This window comes from Xiphophorus hellerii, chromosome 10 (genome assembly GCF_003331165.1).
Source record: "Xiphophorus hellerii strain 12219 chromosome 10, Xiphophorus_hellerii-4.1, whole genome shotgun sequence".
Classification (NCBI taxonomy): Eukaryota; Metazoa; Chordata; class Actinopteri; order Cyprinodontiformes; family Poeciliidae; genus Xiphophorus; species Xiphophorus hellerii.
Genome location: NC_045681.1, coordinates 23,749,773 through 23,766,724, shown reverse-complemented (window position 1 = coordinate 23,766,724; position 16,952 = coordinate 23,749,773). Strand labels below are relative to the sequence as shown.

General features: G+C 42.8%; 1 protein-coding gene across 2 annotated transcripts in view; it reads left to right on the top strand.

The window, feature by feature from the left end:
* The first annotated feature begins 532 nt into the window (after positions 1-532).
* The window catches only part of bahcc1b (BAH domain and coiled-coil containing 1b), an 80,337-nt gene continuing 63,917 nt past the window's right edge, over positions 533-16,952 (top strand). Inside the window, exons 1-2 of one of the 2 annotated variants that reach the window (XM_032573437.1) lie at positions 533-625; positions 14,426-14,809. In XM_032573437.1, the coding sequence (XP_032429328.1) occupies positions 14,638-14,809 (172 nt within the window). In that variant the 5' untranslated portion in view covers positions 533-625; positions 14,426-14,637. Of the gene's footprint in view, positions 626-11,188; positions 11,424-14,425; positions 14,810-16,952 lie in introns of those variants that run through there. The other variant, XM_032573438.1, reaches the window with a different exon arrangement.

Genomic DNA, 16,952 nt, shown 5'->3' with positions numbered 1-16,952 from the left:
TTAGTTTCAGCACCAATTTAACTTTTTATAATAAAGCAGGTGATGGAATCTCACCCGGTGAGGGAAATTATTTGAATAATTATAATTTAACTGATTTAGTTGAGTAAGAGCAATTCACTTATTTATCTAAAGTGCTGAATTTAGCTAATTTGTACTCAGAGATGTTGATTAAATTTGTTTTATGGCTCAAATTCTAACTGTTTGTTTTTGACAGTGTAGAAGCTGAATTACACCTTCCTTTCTCTATTTTGGGAGGCTACACCTTCGGAAAGGGGGTGTAATGATCCATAAGCCCCCCTCCCCTGACGAAAGGAAAAGGAGGAGGGGGCTGGGGTCGGTGCAAATTCAAGAAAACCTTTAGAGTCTCCAGGGCGACCGCGCATGTGGGAAAGATGGAGCAAAACGGAGAGTTTCTCCATCAATTTTCTGTTTAATGTCATCGCTGAAGAGAGAGAGAGAGAGAGAGAGAGAGAGAGAAAGAGAGAGAGAGAGAGAGAGCTCGTCACTCTGACATAAATTCGCTATTATACAGCAGCTTCACGCAGACGCACTTCCAGAGGATCCGGCGCTCTGTACACACGCGGGGAAAATCCCTGCGTGGAGAAATCCAGCGAAGAGCTCGCGCGTAAGTAAGCAGAGCGCCGTTTGAGCTCGAGCGTTTTAGATGCGCTGTTGTAGTTTGGATACATGAGGAATTTGAGCACGATTTTTTTTTTTTTTTTTTTTTTAAAGAAAAAAAGTTATTTATCGTGCAAGTTGTCCAAGAGGCGGGCTCTTATTAAATACACGAATTATGGACAACTTTCTAGTTTCTTGTTGCAAACCTTTCACTTCAATATTTCAGGGACATTTAAGTGCAAATATCTAGATGACGGTCTTATGTAGTTTGATGTTAACACAACTAAGTTTGTCAGTTGTCTGGAGGAACGTGGTCGCATGACGAATGACTCCCATTAGTGTGTTACGCTGCAGGTAGAGGACTGCCACACGCACGCGCGCACCCACGCACACACACCATGAAGTCTTTGGCTGGCAGAAGTTGTCTGGTTTCTGACACTGTGATAAAGTGGAATTAAAGTCAGAATGTGTTTAATAAACCTCTAGATCAGAAGGTTCACTGCATTTTGTCATTGATGCGCCACTAATTCTTAATCAAGTTAACAAAAAACAATTAAGTAACATTTTGCTCAGACATTTTTTTATTTACTTATAAATTTAATTTGTAAATTTATATATATATATTCTACTGTTAAATGAATCTTTATTGATTTTCATTTTACTCCATCTAGATTGATTTTGTTCAAATTTGATGAAACTGGAAAATTTATTTTGCTTAAATTTATATTAGTTATTTTTTTTAAGTAATTCTATTTCATTACATATAATTTATTTCATTGTAATTTTATATCACTTACATTTATGCGGATTTATTTTATTTTATTTAAGTGTAATTTCATAAATAAAATATTTTTTAATTTACTTTTTAGTGCATGCTAAACTGTTTAAAATCGCTTAACATCAAATTAGATAAACTTGACTTCAAATTATTATACATGTAGAAAATCCTAGGCATGAGTAGAGACTGCGTTAGATTACTCCACTCTGTAAAATATATTTGTTCCAATTTTTACTCCGAATTGGGTTATATAGAATGCAGCATTACTCAGTCAGGTCATAGATTATAATAAAGTAATTTTTAGGTTCGGCCAAATATTTATTTATTTGTTCATTTTCCAGTTATATACAATGAAGTGACTTAATATGTCCCATAAAACAAACCGGTCGGATTTTCTTTCCAGACTTTCTAACCTTCCTCCCGTCTTTGACGTGTCAGCTGTTACTTTGTGTAAATTTGATCAGCACAGAGAAAACGTGACAGATCTGAGTGACATTTGCTTGTTTCCTGGGGAGCGTGTGATATTTCAACATATTTGAATCCAAAGTTTCGGGTGTCTTGCTTTCATTTGCAGCGATCACAATAAAGGCAGAATCCGCCTCGATGTTACAGTCAGAAGTTTCCTAAAGCTGTTCATGCTCCAGGACTTCACTTCTCTGTCGTTTTATTGGAGGAGTCGGTTTCTCACAGAGCCGAATGATCGGCTGCAGGAGGTCAGCTGACCTCCTGACCCCTCGGCCCCTCCTGTTCCTGCAGGGCTTTCCCCCCCCCCCTTTTCTTTCTTTTTTTTCTTTCTGAACACATTCCCACTCTTTTCAACACTCCTCTTCGGACCCTCGGCTCTCAGGGCTTTCTCCACTCAAGTGGGACGTATTTTAATGGATCTTTGGAGCTCGACAAGAAAAACACCGAGCCCTCTTTTCATTTCCAGCGTCCCGTCACATCGAGCGTGCAAGCGTGGTGCACGTGCACACGGGAAGTGATGCTGACATTTTTTTGTGTGTGTGTGTGTGTGGGTGGGGCGGGGAAGGGGGGGGGGGGGGGGGGGGGGGGGGGCAAATCCAACCGAGCCGAGGTAGAGGTTGGCATATGGGGGGGCGCCGTGTGGTGCTGCAGCGTGTCCAGCAGTTGGTAGAGTTAATCCCGTCATTTGCGTGCGTAATATCAACACACGAGTTCACAAGTTGTCTGAATATAAACTCACATATCAGCTGTACGCAGTGAGAGTGGCGCAGCAGGGAGGCACAGTGTGGCTGTTTATGTTGAAACGGTTCTGATAATTAAAGCTTCTACCTGCAGGTTCTGACGACAAGAAATACATGGTGGAGCTTTCATCAGCTTATATATATATATATGTATATATGTATGTGTGTGTGTGTGTGAGAGACAGACTAATTTGTTGCCTCATGTCACCATATTCTTCTTCTGTGCCATATCATTATTTCCAGCTTAAAGTTATTAACCGGTTGTTTGTTGTTTCACCAGCAAACGTTCACTTACAGTAAAGATAGATTTGGCTCGTCCAATATGGATTTCCACAGCAAAGTTTCCCAAAAAAAAACACACTGAAGGAGGGGGGGGGGGAAGGAGGCCAACTCTTTTTTGTGTTGTATTTGGGTTGATGACATCACAAGAGGCGCACCAATCGAGAACGGTCAGCCGGTATTTGTTAAAACCTCTGAAGGAGTGATTTGACTGAAGTGAGTATTTGAATAAACAGAGCACGACAAATAAAAATAAGCAAACGCTGAAGAACTCTGACTCGTTGCCTTGTGTGATGTCATCACGCAGAGGCTCGTTTTCCAGAGCGCAGGCACTGACGACGTCAAGGTAGCAAAACGAACCAGAACCGACTGTGGCATGTTGCTCCGCAGGTGACAAACTGCATGTGAAGTAAGTTTAAGTGATTGCATCAAAGAGTCTGGGGAGGCAGCTTTAAAACTGTCTGGATATGCTGCTGGTGTGTGTTATCGCTCATTCCTGACTGTTCTGTATCCCCTGACCCGTTGTGAGCCTCTCTGCCGGGATGATCCGAAATAGCTGCACACAGAGAGACAGAGAGAGGAAAAGGTCATGTTGTTTTTGTCTCCAGTCCACTACTGACTTCATCACGTTTGCTCCTGTCGTCACCGAGGCCAAATTGTTGCTTGTTGCAGCTGATGTTTACAATGTGGAAAGGAAAGCTGTGTGAAGCGTTTGTGCCATCACACAGCCAGAACGCACAGACATCTACTGCTGGTGTTGGATAGTTTAGGAGGTGTTGGGGTTGGTGGGGGGGAAGGGGTTCCTGATGAGGCCCTATGTTGGAAATTCTGACCATTAAACATCTATCAGAGACGGTATCTGGTGCAGGCAGGATGGCCGCCCTCCACCGAGGGCCTCCTGGGGGAGACCACTCTCCTTTTGGACCTCATTTTAAACCAACGTGTTTCCCCTTGATTCTAAATTGTGTGTGTATGTTTTTTTTTTTTTTTAAATGTGCTCCTTTACATTTGAAAAACGTTTGCTTAGACCAGCTGGTCTTAGTAAACTGTGAGGTAACAGTCAGTCGGTGGATCGCCCGGGAAGAGGTGATGACGAAGCGAAGCGAGGTCAGAGACAACCGATCCGAGTTTATTACATCATTAACCGGCAGAATAAATCTGCAACAATAAAACATAAGCTACAGGAGCTCACCTGCTAACGAACAGCCTGGAGTTGATCTGAAATTGATGATTCCTTGAATCGTCATTATTCAAAACACAATTGTTATTATTATTATTAGTTGTTTTTCTTTAATCTTTGCACATAACCAAGTCTGTTAAGTTGATTTGACCAGCCTGTACCTGGTTCCCGCTGGAGACAAATGGCCACCCACTCTGACGGATGAGCAACTTCTGACAGAGTTGCATTTAAATTCCGAACCCCTCCAACCTGGTTTTCTTTAAAAAACACTTCCATGTGTTAGTTTTCAAATTTCTCACTTCCTCACTTCCAGCTGAAGGTTTCTGCAAGATGAATTCGCCGCAAAAACACAAGTAGCTTTGGTCTAGCTTTCACTGAAAATATCGTAACACACTTGAAACAAGAAAAAAACTGACATACAAGTAGCTTTTCAGCAAGACATCAAAACAGCGTATTTTACTTTCTCTTATTACAAGAGATTTTTCTCGTGTCACAAGTACCTTTTCATTAATAGGAATTATCATTTCAATCATACTCATTTCAAAAATTGTGGAAATGAAATCCTAAAAAAAAAAAAAAGCAGTATTACAGCAGAATGTATTCAAAATAACCCTGGTTAGCTGAATTATGCCTTCTGTGATGTCATTCGCCTTCCTGTTTTTAAGAACGGTGATTTTTGTCTTGACCGAGCGAATGTGTTACATCAAAACAGCAAAACAAATGGAAAAACTAACTGTGTCCGTGGCACGCCGTTCTGTGGGTGGCAGGCCACATCCAAAGTGAAGTACAGAGCAGTCCGGCTGGTAGCTTTAAAACAACCACACCAACAATAGCAGAGGAGGGAAGAAACTGCCCGGTGTCTGGCTGGGGTATGAGGCTGGGGGGCGGCCACCGACCCGCCTCGCTCTGGCACTGGAGAGGGAAGGAAGGCAGCAAAGAGGTAGAGAGAGAGAGAGAGAGAGAGAGAGGAGGGAAAAGGAGGAAGAAGTGAAATAAGGAAGCAAGGGAGGGGAAGGTGGAAAGTGTCAGTCAGGAACGCTTCATTGCTTGAGGACAATCCGCGTGCAGGATCAGTCTGTTTCAAGAGCAATCAGTCAATCCGCATTAATTACCCCCCCCACCCCTTTTCCACCCTTCCTCCTCCTCCCCCCACTGGCACACCGACGAGAAGGAGGCTGAGGGGGTGGGGTGGGGGAGGTGGAGGGGGTGTCGTGTTATGCTTTCTCTCTCATCCACACACCCATCCCCCACCTTTTTTTTCCTGCTTCTTTTAGGTGAAAAGGAACCAATAAAAATCAAGCAACAAAAGCCTTTTTCTTGTCACTAAATAAATTAAATGCAGATTTCTGTTTTAAGTGGCAGTCCCCCCCGCCTCCCTCCCCCCTCCACCCTTCCCCTTTCTCTCCACCCTTCCTCTTTTGTGAGCTGCGGAACAGGATTCTTTATTGTCCCCCCGGTCATTAGTGCTGTGGACAACACTGTTATAGGGGGAGAGAACTGGGAAAGCGAGTCATTTTATAATAAATGTAGTCCACGTTTCACTGGTGTGGGCTGATGGGTCAGTCAGGATTCCCCCAACAGTGGCTCCTGCTGGATTTATTCTATATTTTTTCTTTTTTATTACTTTTTTTTTTGTTAACATAAAAATACACATTGTTTTTAAACCATATATGATTTTTTTCAAGAAAAAAAAAAAAAGCTAAACCTGCAGCTGTTGGGAAGTTGCATCAATGAGTGTAGAGACTGAACAAATTCAGCCCCGTTTAAACAGAGACGCGTTTGTGTCACAGAAAATGATGTGGAAAAAAAATGAACTAGAATTACAGTGTGTCAGTGCTCTGCTTACCTTTTAAAACATTGCCTTTGCACACCGTGGAAGGTTTTGCAAACAGGATGTGTGTGTGTGTGTGTGTGTGTGTGTGTTGGGGTGTGTGTGGGTTGTGTGTGTGTGTGTGATGGCAGAAAAGAAGCTTGGACATGCAGGCCGCTACAACAGCATAGCAAATATCCTCTAGCTTTGTCCTTATTTGATTTTAATAGTATCAATTAACTCTCCGTGCATTCACTTTTATAAGCTGTAGATGAGCTGCGGAGCCCAGCTTGTGCTCGGGGGCCGGGGAGCCGGGGGGAGCCGGGGGGCCGGGGGGCCGCAGCGCTGCAGAGAGCCTGTATTTTAATGTAAATGGACGTAAGCTGGAACAGGCCGGGTGTGTGCTTTATGAGGTGCATGCTCCGTGTTGTCAGTTCTGGACAAGTTCAGCTAAAAAAAGGCAGGCAGGCGGCGGGATCTGCTGTAACGCTGCGCCGTTAAAACAAACCGGTGGAAGGAAAAATAAACCGGTGAGAGAATTAGCAAAACATTTTTATTTGGGTAGAAAGTGGTTTTGTTGTTGTTGTTGTTGTTGTTGTTGTTGTTGTGGCTTAACAGATAAATTGCAGAAATAAAATTCCAAAATTCACTATTTTTTAATTTTTTAATTTTTAAAGAAAATGTTATTTTGTCTTATTTAAATTCTGAGATAAATAAATCAACCAGCTTCTAACTATGCTGTTTGTTGACACAGTAAAGCTTGGTAAATTTACTATGGTGGAGTGTAAAATCTCATGTATGAACTCAGCATTCAGTTTGCACAGTTGGGTTATCTTGGTGCATTAAACTTGCACCAGATTTTACATGGTGACGAAATTCATATCAAGTTTGACTTCCGCGTTTGTGCTGCTGCTAATGGTTTTAGCTTGATGAGGACCTAAATTATTGTTCCGGCTGTTTGTGACAGTTCATAACTTTTATTAAGTTGAAACTAACATGTAGAAACGCATCAGCCTGACTGTTGTCTGCTGCAAACCGCCAACTGAAAAATATCTATAGTTAAACCCAGAATTTTGTTTTTGAGGAAAGCTAACGCGATAGAGTGTAAACATTTTTAAAATATCTATTTTAAATAAATATGTATAATTAAAACTTAATTAAGTATATGTGCTCAAATTGATCACCCACCCAAACTCCTTCTCGGCTTCTAACTTTTTCTGCAATGCAGCTACGTTGTTAGAAATATACATAAAATCAAACACAGCAGAGATCTAGTCAACTACAATTAGGCTATTAAGCTACAGTTGGGGGGAAAAACAAGTCATTGTAGGCTATCACTAAAGTTCAGGTCGTGAGCCGTTATAAGCCATTTATCATTTAGTTTATTATTCCAACTCACCGACTATTTAAGCTCCCGTGTGGCCTAAACTCGGATATTTCCACTTATTGAATCACCGGCAATAAAAAAAGAAGAAGAAGGAGAGAGAGAGAGAGAGAGAGAGAGAGAGAGAGAGAGAGAGATAGAGAGAAACAAAGGACAAAAAAGAGATTTTATTTTCGTCGCGAGCGCACGTGAGCTTTAGGACGCGGATCTAAATTTCTGTATTTTCGGCATTAAAGAGAGAAATCTTACTATTTTCCACGCTGTCTCCCTTTACCGACAACAAAAACAACAACAACAACAAAATGCTTTTCTTCCCTCTATTTATTGGAGGGGGTGGGAAAAAAAAATCCCCTCAATTCTCGGCAGAGCCGTCGCTGCTTTCCTGTTTTTTCCTCCGCTCTCTGGAGTTGTTTCTGCTGTGTTGAGCGGATCTAGCCTCCACGTTTAATACAACGTGTAATTTCCCCCCTTTTTCTGCCGTCTTCCCTTTGATTTAGTCACTCTTGACTCTCCTTTTGCTCTGGGGCCAACGGGGTTCGCCGTGCGGAGGGAGGTGGAGGGCGCCTTGAAACCGCCCCTCCTTATCTCCTTTCATCGTTCGGCGCTGGGGGCGCCTTGAAACCGCGGGGGCAGTAATTGCTTTTTTCAGGCGGCCCAGTGCGGACTGGCCAACAGCCAATCAGAGCCTTGTTTACACTCGTTGATTGACAGCGTGCTGGCAACTCGCCAGCCAATGAGGAGTCTCGCTGGGCCGAACAACCCCGGAGTTTTAACCCTTTGCCTGGACGGATATAAACAAAAAAAGCTGCACGGGAATATTAGCCCGTAGCAGCTCATATATTTCGACATGGAAGCGCGCGCACACAAGCCCATATCCTTCCACTTTTAATTGGCTAAATTAGTGAACCATGCGCTGGGCTAACCCGGAGGACAGTAACGCTTTCAAATTATGCACTGATTCAATTTGTCCTGTGTGACTGTGTGTGTGTGTTTGTGTGTGTAAACGAGAGCGAGCGAGAGAGGAGGAGTGGGGGAAGCAAGAGACAGGTAAATATGTGGAATTTAAATGTACAGTCGTCTATTTCTTTGGCCTTCTGCGTGTAACATATAAACCTCCCCAACATGTGGCTTCATTAAGCCAAATGTTTTGTTTGGGATTCAGATTTTGGTTTGCCTCCAAAAAGTTTTCAGAGGAGAGAGGGCAGAGCGAAATTGAAAGCAAGCTGTAACAGAATTCCAGATGAAATTAATTAAAAGTATCTCACAGTGAAAGAAAACATAATGACACAAACATACCTAACTGTAAATAAACGCATGTAACTTTAAAAAAAAAGTAAACATGTTATACATTGAATCTAGATTTCTCCTCTGTTAACTTCCCTTTTAGAAAATTTAAAAAATATGATATGAGGCCTGAAAGCAGCAAACTGAGTTGATCATTTATATTTAAAAAAAACACCACATGTTTCAACTTTAATACACTTAAATTGCATCATTTGCTCCAAATGCCCATGTGATTGTAGTCCCAAGCTTACAAGCATTGCAGGTCATAAAATAGCCTGATTTCATAATAATAAGGCTGCACTGAAGAAAACGTCCTGCCAATACGCTGATAAAACAAACCAGCCAAATATAAACACTAAAATTGATGAAAGCACTTGCATACACTTTTTTAGGGTAAATCTCAATCAGCGGTTATGGTTAGAAATGATGTCAGATTAAAGGCTTTATTTTGATAATTCAGTTAAATTCCGTCCAGTTTTTAATATGTACTCACTCAAATGGAAAAAAAAAACCCAAAAACATTTTAACAAATTTTCGCATGTTTAATTTTTTTATGACTTGGTTGGGGATTATAATATAAAATTCTGTTGGGATAATTAGGAACTTTTAAAATATTTTTCTAATGAGCTTCCATGTAAACCGTTTCCCTGACAACAAGATCTTGGATGGCAAATGGGATACCTTCCAGTGGTTTCGGACGTCTCAGTAGGAGGAAATGGCGTCCAATGCGGGTTAAGTGAGTTCTGGTTGCAAGTTGGAACATCAGTGCTGTTGTTTGTTTCGGTACAATTAGCAATGTAAGCCTGTAATAATGTCTATTCATTGTACATGTTTTAGCTAATATATGTCACAGTTTACTATGCCTGCTCCCGGTTTACTGCTCTACAACCTCAAATTTCCAACACAATTGTGAATTCCTGCATTAGGTGACATTCCTGTTGTACTTTTACTTGAAAAGTCAGAATATTCAACTTTTAATGACAAAAAGAACGCGCCAAGAGTTCAGCGTGCTAGCAAACGTGACGTTACCATTAGCACAAAACTAGTGCTAACAAGAGGGAAGCTTTCTAAGCCACACGACGCTGCAACACGATGAATGAAATTAAAAACTAACTGAGCCACAGTTATTGGTTAAATTATTAGCAATATGTTTGCTTTGTAGGATTTATTACCAAGATGAAGTGACCAATGTAAGCACTTAGCTGTTTTTAAAGTAACATGTAGGCCTAAATCATTTATTGGTTATATCTAATGCAGCCCAAACGTCACGTTCATGTTACACCACGTGACTTTTGTCCTGTACAATTATTCACAAGTTCAGACACCGTAGATAATCCACCAAAAACATTAAAGTAGAATTCACGTTCACACAACAACTTCAACAGAAGCTTTCATCTCAATCTGCGATCGTTGTCATGCAGCAGCTAGCAGCAGCTAGCTTCAAATGTTTGTCAAGAGTTCAGTTTGTGTTGACGTCACATGTTGAGTTGAAAAAGCAGCCATGGAATGAACAGTCTGTTTCTGCTCCTGATATTACGCCCTTCAGAGTAAATGTCTAATTTCCCTTCATTTTTACTGCTCATTTACGGAAAATATGACTGAATAATTTAGAAAGATTCTATTTTTTTTTCAGAAAATTGAATGTCTCTCGTTGGGGAAAAAAAGGTAAAAGCTTGTAATTAAAACAAATCCCATTTTTCACCGAGACCCAATTGATAAACTGAAGCTTAAAGCCGCGTGACCGCCAGTGTCAGCAAATCAAAATGAAAACTAAATATTGCGCTTGTTGTGATGTAACATGTACAAAGTTTTGGACTCGCACACTGTGAGCACTGCGCATAAACACACAAATGACTGTGACCTATTCAAATTTAGATCGTTTTAACGACCCATAAAAATATCCTACAAAATTCCCCCTTTACGGGCAGAGCACACATATTGTGTTTAATCAGGGAACTCGCGTGCAGGGGGGGCGTCAAATCAAACGTAAAAAGTAGATTTCCCCAAAGGAGCATCGGTGGAAATAAAACGATCACATCACCGCCGACACGCCACAAAAATAACGACCCGGGCCCAATCAGAACCCACTCGGAGCTCCGCTGCAGCGGGGTCCCGCGGAATGAGAGCCGGATGCTGTTTTTCGCAGGCTCGCGTCGCGCCGGCTCCTCTCCGCTCTGTGTGTGAGAGGCAGCGCCGAGCGGTGCCGCTTGTCTCCTCGCATTTGCTCCAGCACGCAGCGCGCCGAGGGTTGCAAATCAAACGCCCGCCGTTTCGCTCCGCGGCTCCGGAGTCTCCCTCATTGGCTCCCGGCAGCAGCCAATAGCAGCCTGTGTTTACCGTCGGAAGGGAGGGTAGCGGCGGTGGTGGTGGTAGTAGTGCTTCGCCTGTGTGTGTGTGCGTGTGTGTGTGAGAGAGGGTGTGTGTGTGGGTGTGCGTGTGTGCGTGCGTGCGTAAAGGGTTGCGGGGGAGGAGGGGGAGCGCCTCACGGGCACGCTTTCACATTGTCGTCCTCAAACCAATAGGCCTGCGCGTCCACTCCTCCCCGCGCACACACCCCTTCAGCCTCCTCCACCCTCCTCGTCCTCCTCCTCCTCCACCCTCCTCCTCCTCCTCCTCCCGGCGTGTCTGAGTCTCCGGCTGCATGAACGAGCCCCGATTCACTACAAGCCTGAACTTCTATGATGCGTCTCTCCCATACCTCAGCTGAGCGCACACACCAGCGCAGTCTACAGCGGCGGCAGCGTTAGGATGTAATCAATCCCACATGTTTCATCTGGGCGACTCGGGGATTTTCACTTTGAATATTTTTCTACTTTTTTTTTTCTTTCTTTCTTTCCTCCTTTCATTTTTAGCCCTCATCGCCGAGCAACGGATCTAAGTTAGCAGTAAGTCGTCAAGTGATTTCATTACACTTTCTGTTGTACGTGCGGCGAATATCGCGTTTAGTTCGCTTCTTCCGCGGAGAGCGGACTGTTACCTTAAATTAGCCGTCTTTAAAATTAGGCTTCACCTTTCTAAGGAAGGCTGAGGGGGAAATGACGCCTTTACAGTAAAACAGAACTGGAGACTGGAAGATGCGGGCTGGTGGGGAGAAGCGGGATAAAAAACTGTCGACAGTCTTTATTCCAATTCATCCAAACGACAGACAGCAGTATTTTTAAAGCGTTCATCCCGCATATTAACCACCATCTTCTGACCAGTGTGCGGCAGCAGCACTTAGCTGTGTGTGTGTGTGTGTGTGTGTGTGTGTCACTTTTTGTTTTGATCTCTCCTCAAAGCACAAATTACCTGCAGTTTCTTTAAATCATTTATAGCCCACCACGCCAGAGCAGCTTGAATTTAAAATGTAAATTCAGTGTTTTCGTATAGCTTCCTGTGATGTGTGTGTGAGTGAGGGTATGCGTGTGTGTGTGTGTGTGTATGCGCGCGCGCGTGTGTGTGTGAAGACTGCAGTGCTGCCTCGGCTCTAAGCGCTGAGGAAAACGCCGGGCTGTCCTCGGCTGCAGCCCGGGTTCGCCTCTCCCCGCTCCGGACTGGCCTCTTGCTTTTCTCACCCTGTGCGTCACTTCTGCTTTTGAACTTTATTTTATTTAAAAATGAACAAATGCAGCGGGATACTCTCACCACGCCACACATACACACACGCACCCACACACATGCACCCGCCCCCCACCCACCCCTACACACACACACACACCCCCACACACACACACACACACATCTCCGAAAACCCGAGCTAATTTAATAATTAAAAGCTTTTTTAAAAAATTTATTTATTTTTATTTTTTGTGTGCAAAGGTCAATATATTTATGGTTTAATGTATTCTTGTTTAAAAAAATAAATAAATAAAAAGAGAGCACAAAAGACGCTTTCTGTTCTTTTTGCCCGAAACCGCAACTGCACGAGATCTGTCAGCCGCAATCCTTTGCAGATTTTCTGTCTTTTGTGCAAAGTTCATGTAATGTCGCCTTGACCAGCGGTGGGTTACTTAAGTCTGACGATAGTTTGACCTCTTCCCCGTCTCTTTGTGTGTCTGATGGTAGGAAGTCCTGAAGCCTTTCCACGTTGGCTGGCTTTAAAACGCGCGACGCAACAGCTCCAAAGCGATCTTTCTTTCTTTCTTTCTTTCTTTCTTTCTTTCTTTCTTTCTTTCTTTCTTTCTTTCTTGTTTTCTTTTTTTTTTTTTAAATCTTGCTCGTACCGTTCCTGTTTGTGTGGATTTAGAGTCGGAGATTGTTATTGGACGCGGGGGCCCTGAGTGGCTTCTCTGTTGACGTGGAATGTAAACACCCTGAGACGTGTGTTTATGGGCCGAAAATGTAAAAAACCTATAGACAAACGTCAGAGAGGAGAGTGGTGTGTGATTGATGCCCCCGCGGAGAAGGGCCATTGTTTCTCACAGCCTTAGGGCCCCGGAGAAAGAGTGAGGAGCCCATTTTGCCTGCGTTCATCTCCACCACCACCACCCCTCACCCCCTCCACCCCACACACACACACTTTTCTTTTTTTTTTACCCTTTTATTTCTCCCAGCGCTGCCGACCAAGATATGCACCGCAGAGATAACGCCAGGCTCTCAAACAAAAAGGAAATTTAATAATTTAAGTGCGCTCTGAATTCGGGAAAAGACGCTCGGATGTATATTTATACGTTATACGTCAAGGGTTTTACGCACAAGGCGCGCACATTCATGAAAGCTGGATCTGTTAGCTCCAGCTATGAACTGTGGTCAATTTTCCTCTTTAAATAAATAAATAAATAAGTTAGTAAAAGTTAATGTGTGTTTGTGAAAAACGGTGTGTGCGCGAGTGTGGGGGTGCGTGTGTGTGTGTGTGTGTGAGGCTCATGGAACTTCATAAAACCAGTACTGGTCCACCAGAGCATTTGGTATTTTCTTTGTTCCCTTTTATCGTCGGTTCCTGTGAGGTAGAGGTGCGATCAGCATCTACAAAGTGTTAGATGGACGTGCCATGCATTGGAAGAGCTAATAGATGGAGGTGCGCTGCGTGGGGACTCAGACTGCCTCTGTTCCTGTGGTCGCATCTCAGAGAGCCTCACTTAAGTAAAGGGTCTGTACGAGGGACAGAGACAGGAGCAAATATATATATATATATATATATTTGCTGTTCTCATCTCAATATGGTAATATTTTTCTTTAACATGACATGACTTCATATCGCCTGACTCAATCTAACATGCAAAAATGCCTCAAACTTAGTTTAGATATAACCGCGGTTCTGAGAGCGACAATCCGTTTGGCGTGCAAACACAAAATCCAGGGGATTGCAGATTGTTTTGTTGGTTTATTTATTTATTTTTTTCTTGCTGTTTTTGCGCAAGATTCGGTCCAGTCCTTGTTGAGTCTGCGTGGACGAAACATTTCCAAGATGCCAAATCGACTAAAAGCCTCGTCCAACCCCAACCAGGACTGTCTGCTGCTGCTGCTGCTGCTGTGTGTGAATGAGTTGTTTGGTGCCTGGGCCAAACGTGCCGTTTTCTCTCCATTCTTTGCGCTCCTGTCTGTTTATTTGCCTTTTGTTCTGTCATATGAGTGGAAGAATAGTAGTGGGTTTATGTGTGTGTGTGTGTGTGTGTGTGCCTGTGCATGTTGTGCAGTGTAAAGCCAAGCGAGTCTGTTTCCATACGCACTGTTTACCTTCATGAAACAGTCCCGTTCAGACAGTCAGGTTAGAATATAATGCTGCTGTTTTAAAGATGTTTTTCCCCGTTAATGAATAATGCTTGTTTGTGTAAACTTCAACAGCGGCTGTCTCTCTGCCTTTCCTCCAGCGAAACATCACCGCCTGGCTCTGACTTGTCCCTTCTCTCTTTTACTCTCTCTCTCTCTCTCTCTCTCTCTCTCTCTCTCCTTCTCTCTCTTTCCGCAGGACATGTCGGGGACTCCGTTTCTGCCGTGCACTGCGCTCCACACAGCGAAGGGAGCGCGAAGTTCATAAAAAGGGATTACTATTATATTTTTTCTTTTTCTTTTGGGGCTCTGGGTGCCTGAAACCTTCAGTGCCTCTGGATTTTTTTTTATTTTTATTTTTTAAATTTTTTTACTTTGGATTTTGTGGGGATTTATTCGCTTCTCATCGGGATGGAAAGCCGCGATTTCGCCCCGCCGCACCACCTCCTGACAGAGCGGAGCGCCCTGGTGCACAGCGCCGCGTCTCGGATAGCGCCGGGCGGCCACAGCTCCGTGCAGCACCCGGCGCACTTCCAGCCCGCGAAATACTACGCATCCCACCTACCCATGGGTCCGCACTCAGGTCGGTGTTTCTAAACTCTCTTGTTTTTTGGGGGGGTTTGTTTCTATTTTATTAATTTTTTATTTTTTGCTGTGTGAAAGTTTGATGCAATAGTTTTCTCATCGCTTGCTGTTGCGTAGCTTTAATGCTGACTTAAAAACGACTTTGAACTAGAATTTAGATGGGAAATCTGCGATTTTTGTGTGGTAATTAAAGGGAGAGAAAGGGAAGATTATTTGTCGGCCGCAGCTCCGCATCAAACGCAGAAAGCTGCCCGTTTTTACACCAGACCCAGCTTAACATTTACGACGTAAATTGGTGTTTTATTTACTGTGTACTTCAATCTCAGAAGGATAAAAAAAATTTAAAAAATCAAGAATAATTTAGTTTTATGCAATAATAGATGAATTAAACAACAGCTTGTCATACATTTATACAAGACTCATCAATTGATAATATAAACCAAAGACCCCGTTCGGCTGATTTAATATAAAAACAACAATTTGTTATAAAGTTACATTTTGTCGCTCTGAGGTGAAGGTTCGGGTCACATGCTGGTGTGTACTGGTCCCGAACGTAGAGGAGTGCGTGGGGGTGAAGAGGACTTGTGGCTAATACAAGAAAATCCCGTCTCTGTATTGAGCGGGGATGTGACGGGGTGCGAATGGGTTGACAGTGCATGCATTAGATTTAACAAGTAGCTTTGGTATCCTGCTTCAATAAGGGAGGAGTGTGTGTCTGTGTGTGTAGGTGTGTGTGCGTGCTTGTGTGTGTGTGCGCGCGCGCGTGTGTGTACGGGGGGGGGGGGGGGGGGGGGGGGGGGGGGGATTATTGCTGAAATCTTTAATTGCATATAGAAAGACCTTGGAGTTACCGGATGAATGGGATCCAGTTCAGACAGAACAATCCGCGGATTGTTATTTTGAAGCGGACCTGGTTCTTTAAGAGACACTGGTACCGAGAGTCCGGTGTGTCTGGTGTGTGTAGGACCCACACCGCCTCTGTCTTCACGTACAACTAACTGTCCTTTACACAGCAGCCATCAGACCTACAGTATATATATATATATATATATATATATATATATATATATATATATATGACGTATCTAATGACCTAGGCACATGATCGAGTGATTTGAATTATATATACCTAGAGGCTTCATTCAAAAAAATTTGCATTCATCTTCACATCATTTTATATTTCATATCTGTATAATATACAAAATATGAACTACCTCACAATATACCGTTCAACAAACGGTATATTCGTTATATTTTTTTTTATATTAAAAAATAAGAAAACAGCTGGGATTTTGAAAAAATTATGTCTATATGCTGAGACAAATTTATATATATATATATATATATATTCCACCTTCTATTGATGCATTTTCTAATCTCCTACAAGTATAAATGTGTCAGGTGTTATATTTCCTGCTGAGCAGCCTTTATATAAAGCTATAGACATTTCATGTTAATTTTAATTGCTAATCTGTGTAATGTAGAATATATAATTGTGGAGATTTTAATAATGATGTGGGGGTGGGGGGGGGATCATTGCTTTTGGAAGCATGCTTGGCAGGAAAAAGCTTCTTGACTCAGATTCCCTGAATCTAAATGATTACTTTTAAATATACATGATGAGCTATTCTGTTGCCTATTTATTTATTTTATTTTTTTTTTCTGAAATTTGATGAAAATTATTCAAGCAAAAGAAACACTCCATGTCATTGTTGGACCAATCATTAACTCTCATTTGTCTTGCAAAACAATTGAAATGCCAATTTGACTGATACTGTTGCTCGCTGGCATGCCGTGCATTACAGCCCATTTTAAAATTGATTTGGTAATGTTAAAAGGTGGTGGGCTGTGGTAGGGGCAGGGGGGAGTAAGCATTGTAATTTAGGGTGATAATGCTATTGAAATATATTCAAGAGGGCCTCTCACTGCGTCTCAAGGTGCATGACACTGTATTGAGATTCCACATATTCAGACTCTCCATGCATGTCCCTTATGGGGTTCTGACTGACATGATGGGCATGGAGGATTGTTGTTTAGGGGTGGGGGGTGGGGGAGCTGGATACATGTGTGTACGTGTGTGTTTGGTTTGAGGTTAGGATGAGATGGGGTGGGGGGTTACCTTTGTCCTCACCCCCCTTAGA